The 12,424-nt window shown below is 42.9% G+C and overlaps 1 protein-coding gene across 4 annotated transcripts in view; it reads right to left on the bottom strand.

Moving 5' to 3' along the window:
- ST7 (suppression of tumorigenicity 7) overlaps window positions 1-4,575 on the bottom strand; it is a 252,222-nt gene extending 247,647 nt beyond the window's left edge. The window contains exon 1 of one of the 4 annotated variants that reach the window (XM_004418772.2): window positions 4,300-4,575. In XM_004418772.2, the coding sequence (XP_004418829.1) occupies window positions 4,300-4,450 (151 nt within the window). In that variant the 5' untranslated portion in view covers window positions 4,451-4,575. The remainder of the gene's footprint in view (window positions 1-4,299) is intronic. The other 3 variants (XM_004418773.3, XM_014785458.2, XM_004418774.2) reach the window with 3 other exon arrangements.
- Between the last annotated feature and the right edge of the window lie 7,849 nt (window positions 4,576-12,424).

Here is a 12,424-nt window from a genome sequence, read left to right as displayed (position 1 = left end):
TACACCTAAAGTTAGGTATCATTTCAGTTCAGTAAAATAAGAGTTATACATCTGTATCATCTTAACACAAAAAAAGTTTTATAATACGAACAACCTGAAGCCTAGGTTAGACTATTACATATGTTTTCCAAATGGAATGAAATAGGATTTCAAAGATCTTTGAAAACTTGCTTTTCAGGAAACAGAAAAAGAATCGGAAAATCACTTAAGTTGCTTGGTGCAAAAATGGCAAACGTGCACATTTTAAGAAAACGTGTTATCATGCAGTGTTTCAAATTCAGCATTTAAAACCTCAGAACATAGGGTAGATGAGAAAGTGCTATCAACACCACCATATAAAGTTATGGTTTTAAAGACTATTCTATTGTTTTTCTTGAATAATAAATAGTCTGCCTGACTATTCATATCTACAATTAATTTTCTGCCCTTCTGGAAAAGCATTGTTTTAGGACATTAATTCACTTGAAAACTGACAAGTAATAATATAATTCAGAGTTTTTTTTAATCTTGTTAAAAGTTCATTCTATATTCAGTAAATCATAGAATTACTTTAACACTCTTCTATCCAACTCAAGGGCAGAGCATCAAAAATCAATTTTCAAAGCTAACCAGCGTGTGCCATTCTAACATGTTTGTTTTCTCCCTTGTCTTTCTTAAAATTCATTTTTCATTACAAGATTTGGTTGCTTATATGAAGTTTTCTCTGTATGGTCTGTGGAATTCTTTGAACTTTCTCCCTAAATGGCACAGGCTCAATGCAATGATGGTCAAGCAAACCCAGATGCTGAACGTAGGGAAGCAGAACAATGAAACTAAGATATACCATGAAAAGAACCTTGAAAGTACTTGGAAAATTATACATAATACAAGAGCTGCAAAAGTATCATTGTTCAGTTAAAGTCCTTTTCTTTTATTGTTTTAAATTCCATGTGATTCACACTTCTCTGAATCTAACCTGCACTTGCCCATCCTCCTGCATGTGTTTGGGAGGCTCACCCGCTGTGTCCCCAACTCAGAACCATGGAATTCTCCTCATCCTCCAAGGCTCAGTTCAAGAGAAGCTGCCATCACCTTGTCCTGCTCCACTTTGCATTATGGGAAGTTGTACCCATGTTGTACACCCCTTATTTAGCCTGAGTTTTACAAACTTGTATATCTTCTTTTTTTTTTTGTGAGGAAGATCACCCCTGAGCTAACATCCATGCCAATCCTCCCCTTTTGTTGCTGAGGAAGACCAACCCTGAGCTAACAGCTATTGCCAATCCTCCTCCTTTTTTTTTTCTTCCCTTTTTCTCCCCAAAGCCCCAGTAGATAGTTGTATGTCATAGTTGCACATCCTGCTAGTTGCTGTATGTGGGACGCCGCCTCAGCACGGCCAGACAAGCAGTGCATTGCTGCGCGCCCAGTGCGTCGGTGCGCGACCAGGATCCAAACCCGGGCTGCCAGTAGCGGAGCGTGCGCACTTAACCGCTAAGCCACAGGGCTGGCCCCTTGTATATCTTCTCCATCACAGCACTTGCCACCGTGCCCTATGCATAGGAGGCATTCAAGAAATTTTTAAAAAAGCAAATCAGTTAAGCACATTTACCACAAAATATGATCAAGTGAGGTTAGAAATATTAAAATTGTCACAGGTCATCAAGCTGTTGAGAAGAAGATGCCAAGCAGACATCCACAACAACGCCGGAACATTTTTACCAGATTCCACAATCTCACAAGGGCAGAGCTGGGCCTGTGTCATGCCAGCCCTGGCTCCTGCTGCCTCATCCATCTGCCTCACTTGATAGGTCCTTAGCTTCCCTGAGGAAGGAGGCCTGCGCCACCCGCCGCTCCCTAAAGCAGCTCCAGCCTCAGCTGCCTCTCCACGGACACCTTCACCGTCACAGGAAGAGCAAGCACCACAGGGCTGAGGAACAGCAAAATTAGTCCCATGAGAACCCACTTAGATTTCCCTGCAAAGACAAGTTTCCACCATGGGAGGGTCCAATGTTCCCCTCTCCTCCTACCTTCTCACAGAAATAGCAGAGAGGTGGTTGCTCTCTGTGTGCTTCTCCTTTTACCTTCCTTTATGACTAAAATGTGCATAAAACCACACTGAAAACAGAAGTGCAAGCATCACTGGGGAAAATAGCCTCAGGCTCCCTCTATCACGTGTCTGCTGAGGTTCAGCCCAGAAGGCCTGTTCATCTTCATATTTTCTCTATCTTTTATAACCCCAATGAGAAATGGCCCTATACAAATTAATAAAGGTATTTGTGAGACATGTTAGATTTAAAGGTGCTGGGAGATCTAACGATTTTCTTCCTTGAAAACTACATATTTTCCCAAGAGGTATTTTGCTTCTTGCCAGTTCTGCCTAAAGCACTGGTATGTGGCACTTAGGGGCACATGCACACACATACACACCCCGATGATTATTTAACCTACTTTAAGAAAATGTGGTATATAAATGTGTGTTCCAAAATAAAATTTTTTTAATGTAAATTGAATGAGAAACATTCACATTTTTAAAAATCCTACAATGAATTTTTTGGAAGAAAAAAGTCAAACCCACTTACCAATAAATGTAGGATTACCTTACCACATATATTCAAACAACTTCTTAAAATTATAGGACTTTGGGACTAGAAAGTATCTTGGAGTATTTTTGCCTAAAGCAAGGAAGACAGTATTGTCACAAGCAGCCACTCTAAAAGATGAAAAGCTAGAAAGCCATGGTCTCTGAGATGACTGAATCCAAGGGCTAAGCAGTATCCATTAAAATAGGAAGGTGATTCTAGGGTGCAGAATCCTATCTGCCTCCAAGAGATACTATGAAATAAATGTAAATACGAACACGAGTTTAAATTAATCAAAATGTCTGAGGTTTAGTATTTAAAAGCACAAGTATCTAACAAAATGAGTATATCATCTCAAGTGTTCTAAAAATTGTTTTAGGGCAGTTTAAATACCCCACAGGAAAATGCATTTCCAGACCTGGACTCCCAAAGTATGTAAATCACACGCTAGGTAGAATACATAGATTCTAGAATATATATATATATATTCTACCTAGCGTGTGTATATATATATTTATGTACACACACACACACACACACACACGTATTACCTATATATACACATATATATTCAGGACTGTAAGGATTTCCCAAAGTACTGTGAAATGTAAAAAAACAAAACAAACAAACAAACCCCTAACTTGAGTCCCACAACTATTTCCAGACTTCAAGGATTGTAACCCTTCCTGCAAAATATACTTTGTGTTTCTGAATTGTCTCTGGAGTGTTACTGTTGGTGTGGGTTTTCTTTGGGGTCGTTTTCTAACGATTCCGTTGGCTCGTAGCAAGTTTGTTCAGACCCTGTTCTAACTGCCCTCTGCACTTCCGACCGTGGATCTGCGACACGCGGGGCTCACCCAGCACGCGGAGCTTTCTCTACGATTCTGGACATGACCAGTTACCAGAGCCTTACGCAGGCGGGGACAGCGCGGAGAGAAGGGAGAGATCATTTAAAACCATCATCAATGCCGGAGTCCCTCTCTCCTTGCGTCCCTTTGACAGTCCGTTTGCCAACCTGACACGTCATCCACACCCCTGATGGTACTTTCGGGAATCCCTCTCCCCGTGTGTATGACAGCGACGCCGCCCCCCTCCCCCTCCCGTCCCAAGCCGGGGGCTCAAACCGGGGCCCCCAGAGGGCGCCGCCCCCACAGTCCCGGCCCGCGGGTCCGGCTGGGGTCGGCTCCTTTCGGGGGGCTTGGCCGCTGGGCAGCACCCCCGGGGGCGCCCGGCCGGGTCCCGCCGGCGTGAGGAGGGCCGCCTCGTCCCACCACGCTTCGGCCGTTCGGCGCCCCCAGCCGAGGGGTGTGAGGAAGGCCGCGGTCTGACTCTGAGGAGCCCTCGGCGGACACCCAGGGGGCGGCCGCGGGAACCCCTCGCCCCCGACACGCGTCCTCCGCCGTCGCCCGCCGACGAGCACCGGGCAGGGCGGCCGGGTCGGGCCGAGGTGCTGTCGCCGCCTGGCGGGCCGGCCTCGCGGCGTGTGCGCAGCGCGGCTCCTCCTCCGCGGAGTCGCGGAGCCGCGGGGCCGGGAAGGCCGCCGGCCGCCTCCGCGGACCCCGCCGTCCCGCCCCGCCACCTGAGGCGCCGCGTCCTCGGCGGGCGGCCGCGGGCGGGCCCCCGCGCAGCCCCGAGCGCGCGCCCGGCCGGCCGCCCCCGCCGGCCGCGGCCCCGCGCAAGTTGCACTAACTTTCCGGGGCGGGGGAGGGGCGGGCGCCGCGGGCCGGGCAGCCGGCCTTACCTGTGCTCAAGTTGTCGTTGATCTTCAAGGGCACCCGCAGGATGTAGACCAAGAAGAGCACGATGAAGAACCACACGGTCCAGAGATAAGTCCACGACCACACTATGCAGGACTTGAGCTGCTCCAGAAAGCCCGTGCCCGCTTCAGCCATTTTTCGGCGCTGCTCTCTGCTGCCGCGGTGTCGGTGTCTGCCGGGATGATTCACCGGCCCCGAGGCGCCGCTCGCGCCGCCGCCGCTGCACGGGCGCCCCCGGAGCCCGCCCGCCGCCCGGCTCTCGGGCGCGGCGGGAAATCGCGCGCGGCCCGCGGGCGCGCTTGCCTGTCCTTCTCCAGCCTGATTGCTGACTCTCTGAAGGGCCCCCAAGTGGCTTTCGTGAAGGGATCACGTGGCCCCTGCCCCCTCACATTCTGATGCCGTTTATATTGATTATGGTAATATTTAGACAGACAGGCAAAGTGGCGCGCTGAGGGAAACTCGACATGGTAATGGTAACTCACGTATATTGAGAGTTTCCTGTATGCCAGGCACTGTTCCTAGGTCTAGATAATCTCATTTAATCCCTTCAACAATCCCCATTATATAGATAGGGAAACTAAGGCAGAAAGCGATTGAGTAGTTTACCTTAAATTCGAGTCAAAATTCGGTTGCAGTATGATGGGTACCAGGGTCCGAGGTCTTAAACCCAACACTTTACTATTTTCTCTCAGAATTCAGGCTCAGAGGGAGGAATAAACCCGGAGCAACTAGAAAAATATAGATGTGCTCCTGTCACTGGTTAGTAGACCTGAAGATAAATCACTCTGTTAAGCAAGATTTGAGTTGCACACTCTATTTACCTTTGTTTTATCTTCCTTAAAGCGGCACAGGGGTTTTCCAGAGAAATAGTGACAGGAAGAATGTTTATCCTCCAATTTTTTGGGCAATTACAGTTCAAACAACTTTCAGCCTGTTTTTAATATAAGCAGTTCTCTGGGATAATTTTGGCTTATTCTGAACTGACTTCTTGAAACGAGAAGTAAATTATAAATGTTTCTTGTCTGTGCTGAATAAAATGTTACCTTTACCAAATGCAATTCTAAAGTTTGTTTCTGTCCATAAATAATTTCACTTTCTATGTATTGGATGGTAATGAAGCAATTGCAGGTTATCCAATCTACAGCGATGATAATTTTTGGAATTCTGAGCAATCAGCAGAATATTTTATTATAGATTTTATTTTGCTTACTTGTAGTTTCCTCCATAATAAAACAAGCTCCTTTAACTTTTTACGTGTAAGACCTACTATGGCGTACAAACTAGAACTACTCTTGGGCCGGCCCGTGGCTTAGCCGTTAAGTGCATGCCCTCCGCTACCGGCAGCCTGGTTGAGAGGATCCCGGGCGCGTCAGCCGCTTGTCCAGCCATGCTGAGGCCAGGTCCCACATACAGCAACTAGAAGGATGTGCAACTATGACATACAACTATCTACTGGGACTTTGGGGGGGGAAAAAAAAAGGAGGAGGATTGGCAATAGATGTTAGCTCAGAGCGGGTCTTCCTCAGCAAAAAGAGGAGGATTAGCATGGATGTTAGCTCAGGGCTGATCTTCCTCACAAAAAATAAATAAATAAATAAAACTGTAAAAAAAAAAAAGAACTACTCTTACATTTTCACTAATTTCAGCCTCACTCTCAGCTACTGGTTTCTCCATACGTTTGATCTACAGCAGTCAGATACAGACAAGGAGAAGAAAAATTGACACACATGTACTTTTCATAGTTATTTGTGGCAGCACACCAAACAATTTTTGTATCTAACAATGATGTCTGGATTCTCAGTAGAATAAAACAACATGAGTACATGAACCATCTATTTTATGTGATGATGAAGTAACCCACTGGATTCTCTGCGATAGGATTGCCTACGTAATTTAAATGAACATCCTGGGGCCTGGCTTTTTGCTATAGTGAACCTCAAAGAATGGACATAAATATGACTCAGTTGAGCCACAATTTTCTGATTGTCTACCAGGCGCTCTTAGAGGGTCAGCCCTGTCTTACTCATCTTTGCCTCTCCCTAGTGTGCAGTCAGGGATGGGGGTTGGGACTGGAGACATGTTTTTGTGCTTGGACACAGAAGAAAGAGAGCATGATCTTGGGGACTGCGCTCTTCAGTATGGCTGGAGAGCAGGCTCTATATGGACTGATGTCAAGAGAGATAAAGCTGCAGATGATCTGATATTGAAGGGCCTAGTAGAAACGCTAAGGTATTCACAGTTATTTGGCCTTGCACACACTAATCCAATGACCAATCCAGAGATTTATGTAAATGTAGATTAAAGAAATATTAACAAGGTAGAGTTGACAGGCCTTGGCAACTGACAGGCAAGGTAAAGATAAAGGGTAACAAGTGGCTCTTGACTGGAACCATTCATGAAATAGTGACAACCCAGATATGCCTAGCCACCTCTTGACCATCTCCCCATGGAATGGCCCACAGTCACCCCAAGCTCACCACATCCAAAACTGAACTCAATATTTCCTTACCCACAACTGCTCCTCCATCTAGAGTTCCATCAGGGAATGGGCACCACCCTTCCAGCTTCCTAATTCAGAAATCTGAGGATCATCCCATTCAGAGTCCTCCCTCTCACTCACCTCCTTTCATCTCCATATTCAACTGGGCATCAAGGCTTTAATGTCACTTGTCACATTATGTCACGTGTCACATGTCATCTGTATGTCTCAAATCTGTCACTTCTGTCTATTCCTCTGCAATACCTTTTAGTCTCTCACAGCTTGATCATCTCTCATGAAGAACCAGGCAGTGGGCTCCCTGCCTCCAGTTTCACCACAACCAACACTACCACCACCACCACCATCACCACCACTACCCCTACACCACCCCCTCAATCCACCTTCCACACTTCTCTACCAGAGTTACCTCTTAAAGCACAAATCTGATAACTCACTCACTGCTTAAAATCTTTTAAGGCCCCATCCACTCCATTCCTACCCCACCCCAATGCCTATCTATAATTTTATTTATTTATTTTTTCCCCCAAAGCCCCAGTAGATAGTTGTATGTCATAGCTGCACATCCTTCTAGTTGCTGAATGTGGGACGTGGCCTCAGCATGGCCGGACAAACAGTGCATGGGCGCGTGCCCAGGATCCGAACCTGGGCCGCCAGCGGCAGAGCACGTGCACTTAACCGCTAAGTCACGGGCTGGCCTGCCCAACGCCTATCTAAAGGATAGAATCTAGATAGTACACAAGGCTCTCTGCAGGGCACTCCTACCAACCTGTGCAGCCTCATATCCTACCCTAGGCACTCTCTGTACCACCAGCATTTTGCACACATGCCATTCTCTTTCACACCTTTGGACCTGCACTACAGCACCTGCCTGTAGTGTACTTCTCTGTGCTTTACTTCCCACCGAGCCTTCTCTCCCTGCCACAACTGCCTCATAACAGCTTATTTAGAGATGCACTTAAAATATCACTTCCTTTGTGACACCAGCTCCCTCCCGCCCGCCCCCAGAGTTCACTGTCTCTTCCCTGGGATGCAGCATCAGGAAGCTTATGGTGGGCTGCTAAGGCTTGGAGCCAGACAATGATGGGCTCTATTTCCTGATCCTGCCATCACTAACCCGGTGCTCTTTACAAATTACTGAGTTTCCCTGAGCCAATTTCTCCACCTGTACAATGAGTTACACTTGTTCCTATTACATAGATTTTTGGAAAGATTCAATGAGATGCGTACCAAAAATACTTAGCACAATGCCTAGTCCATATCTTTCCTCTCTGTTAGTAAATTGAGGCCTTTAATGTTAATTTGTTATTGTTGTTTACTTTAGTCCTCTTTACCTTCTAGTACAAATGGTGCTGTGTTTGGCACATGGTACATGCTCAATAAATACTCACTGAGTGTTGTATGCAGGAATGAAAAAATTATATCAAAAGAAATTCCAAACCTTACAAAGATTTGGACTTGGATTTATTTCAGGAGTGAGAGTGAAGATTTCCTCTTCCGCCACATAGTGAGCTTCCTTGAAAGTTTGTTTCAGGAGGTGTAACCCCCAGTGGATTATGTAATAGGAGTTAAATGACCATTAATTTATGGGAATTATGTCAAAAACGATATACTCCTAAATTCCTCTTAAACTGGTTTGTATGTTTGGTTAAAATGTATATCTTGGTCTGATAAAATATCTGAACTGAATAAGAAACCAGTATATTAGGGAAGAACTTTAAAAGTTCTTTAAAATTACTTCTCTATTGTTTTTTCTTTTGTTTTATAAGTGGTGTTGTCATAGTCTTTAGTTTTATACTTTGTTATAAGTTTAAGAATCTATTTTTGTAAATGCTTTTCAGAGTTCATCTTAGATTTAAATGCAAGAAGTAACTGTTCTGACTTTTTGGGTTTTGTTTAAAATAAAAAAAAATCTCACCCACGATCGCTGGTTAAACTTATGAATTAGTCAATGTCCTATTTTCATGAATAACATTCTAACTGGTTATTCTTATTTAGTGACTTAACCTAGAACTGAATAAGTGCGAATACAACCTAGTTTACTTTTGAGAACCAGTAGAGCAGACAAAGAGGTTTGGAAGGGAATTCGCCATTTCTAACGTCTTCAAGACAACATACTTTCTCATAGAGTATTGAAGAGATGAAATTTCAACTATCCATATAAGTTGAAAAGATGATTTACATAGCAAAATGCTTGGGGAGAATGTCCCCAAGATATAATACTGCATGTAGAAAGAAGGATGCATTTCCATCATCGACGTACACATACATTGTAATCTTACAATGAAAGGTTCACAATGACTAGGGTTAGAAATTATATTATGAATTATATTCATATTTACTTTTGTTTCCCCATTCCTTAAAAAAGATATCTTAGTTTCTATATAATGCCTTTCACAGGCATGTTGACACTCAGTGACATTCCTTAGCATCCCCGATTTGTTTAAAAAATCAAAATTACTTTAGTAAGATAAGGTTTATTGATATACAGAATAATTCTGATAGAAATAATGCAAAATAAAACGAGCAGAGCCTTGTATAAAGAATCTGCAGGCAACCTAACCCTATCTTCACCCTAAAAGCCTGCTCCAGCCAGTGGGGGATGGTTCCTCATTTTCAAGAGAAAAAGTAAAATTCTTTTGAAAAGAAGTAGTGAGTCAACACAGCCTTCTCCTTTACACTGCTGAAATGTAATCAGGAGAGGACACCAGAAGAAGATAAATGAGATAAAAAAAAAATTTCTGAGAGATAGCAGGGATCAGACGTATTCAACAAAAACAAGACCATAAATATATATTATGGAACCCTCTGAAGTTCTGTCTGATCTTTTGTTAGCTAGGCGAACTAATCATGAGAGATAACAATATTATCTACTCTCTGTTCTTATTCTACATATTCTTTTTTTTTTAATTTTATTTATTTATTTTTTTCCCCCAAAGCCCCAGTAGATGGTTGTATGCCATAGCTGCACATCCTTCCAGTTGCTGTATGTGGGACTCGGCCCCAGCATGGCCGGAGAAGTGGTGCGTCGGTGCACGCCCAGGATCTGAACCTGGGCCGCCAGCAGCGGGGCGCGCGCACTTAACCACTAAGCCACGGTGCTGGCCCCTATATATTCTTGACTGGGGTACTCAATATCTTTACTCTTGGGAAGATACTCTAAGACAGGCTAGTTTTTCAGTTGCACTTTAAATAGTGTAGAAATGATAATAATATATTTTTTATTTTTGATACTCAAACTCAAGTGTTTTTTTATTATAGCACTTTTAATCAAAATAAAAATCCATTGTCTGAAATTTTCTGTATATGTAAAACATCATCAGTTATCCCAATTTTATTATTTTATTTTAAAACTGCCTTATTTTATTTTAGAACTCCATGACTGGCTAAAATTTCAGGAACCAGAGTCACATCTAGATATCTCTTTGCTAAAAATTACACTATTTCAAAAACACCCAGCCCTAGTGATAACCATCATATAAAATAATTCCAAATTATTTTGGACAAGTACAAAATAATATGCTGTGTATTTACTTGCTATGTGCACAGCATGTTATTTTGTGGTTTTGGCTTCAAATTTAAAGTTCATGCACACAAACCTCCACAGCACCTGACAAATTTAGACACATCAGTCAAACAATCTGTTGCATTGAAAAAAATCCAGAAATCAGGTTAGAATGATGTTACAGAATTATAGGTAGAATTAGGAAAAATCAGATAGTTGTGACCTAAGCTTAAATTTGTTTTTATTGACAGGTCAATAAAAATTCTCTTTAAAAAATAAAGAGCATTTATTCTTTAATTTCTGAGAATTGATTCTATTCTTTAACCAAGATGTAGTCCCTTACACTTTATCAGTTACATTTCATTTTGTTCTCATTTCTAATGTGCAAGACTATACTTAGGCATGCAAATTAAAGTGGAAATTTCACAATCATCTGGTATATTTGGCCTATGTAGAAACTTAATCTAAAAAAGAGAAAGAAAGAAAAATCAGATTATTTTTATCTTAAAGCACAATTCAGGCTAGTATTAAGTAATGCACTTGCCCACTCCAGCTAAATTAATTGTATTTCTAATATTAATTCTAACCTCTTTTCTTTACTTTGCCTTGCAAAAATTATTCTAGGTTTTCCTTTTACTCTGTATTTCAATGCTATTGCACAGCTGCTATATTTAGCACCTTATGCACATTTAACTATAATGGGATTTATCTCCCTGTTAATAATGACAGTTACTGAATATGAATTATAATTGAAGCTGTGGCTTCTCTTGAGTTTTTCCTCCGCCTCAAAATTATCTTTATAATACTATTTTTACAGTATAATTTTCTCTTTGATCTAAGTTTGTCATTGTACCTTTGAGGTGAAGATGTCCACATAATCAAGCCAATCTGAATTAACTTGTCAAATTTGACTGATTGGACAAACTGTAGGAAATAACTTGCTATAGCCTCGATTTAATTATCTGTACTTCTATTTCTCATGTGCATTTCATATTACACTTTTATTCCAAAAGAAGCACTTATCTTGGGCTATCATGTTTAGATGAATTTATCAGATATTCTTTACAGATTTGTTTGTTGGTCCATGTGCTTTTATTAGATCTCTTCTGGGACTTGGCACAGGCCTTGTATGCCGAATTGAATTGAAATGATTATATTGAGCTGGGGAGTGAAGGGATAGGGTTGTTTGATTTTTTTTTTTTTTAATGAAATTTGATCTTTAAAGATTTTATTTATTTATTTTTTCCCCCCAAAGCCCCAGTAGATAGTTGTATGTCATAGCTGCACATCCTTCCAGTTGCTGTATGTGGGACGTGGCCCCACCATGGCCGGAGAAGCAGTGTGCTGTATGTGGGACGCGGCCCCACCATGGCCGGAGAAGCGGTGTGTGCCCGGGATCCGAACCCAGGCTGCCAGCAGCGGAGCGCGTGCACTTAACCGCTAAGCCACGGGGCCAGCCCATGGGTTGTTTGATTTTTTTGACCTCTCAAACAAGTTGGTTTTCTAGACTTACAAAATATAAGCCCTATGTGATTTTCCTGTAAGAAAGAACTAATGTATGTAAATGACAGGGGAAAATATTTCAGTTTAAGGAGGAAATCTCTAATAGACCCATTAACTAGCTTCCCATCACTGAGAGTATTCTAACAGAGACTTGGCTGACCACCAGCCTCATCTGTAAACTGGGAACAACAGTAGCCTGTGTGCGTCATGTAGGAAGGGATCCTTGCAGAAGGTGGGAGGCTGCATGAGGTTTGCTGGGACTTGCCCAGTTTTAAAACTGAAAGTCCTGAGTCCTGGGAACCCCCTCGGTCACAGTTGGGCTAAATGTCCTCTGAGTCTTCTTTCAACTGAGAAGATTCTAAGATGCAGGGCCCACCCTCCCACCCTCCTACCCTGGGAGGTAGGAGGAGGTTTGTTTTCCACAGCTCCTAGTGGGCCTTCTCCCTTCCTCAGCTGCCTAGGGCCTTCACTTCCTTTCCTTGTCTACTCTCAAAATCTGCTCTCACAACTATCAGTTTACTTATACATAAACAAAATTTATGTCAGCTCAAAAAGTTACTCTTCCAGGTGCTATCAGAGGACACCAGATAGCAAAGCCATAAAA

The sequence above is a fragment of the Ceratotherium simum genome, chromosome 1 (genome assembly GCF_057802395.1).
Source record: "Ceratotherium simum simum isolate JZ-2026a chromosome 1, ASM5780239v1, whole genome shotgun sequence".
In the NCBI taxonomy this organism is placed as follows: domain Eukaryota; kingdom Metazoa; phylum Chordata; class Mammalia; order Perissodactyla; family Rhinocerotidae; genus Ceratotherium; species Ceratotherium simum.
This window is presented reverse-complemented; position numbering and strand designations above follow the sequence as displayed.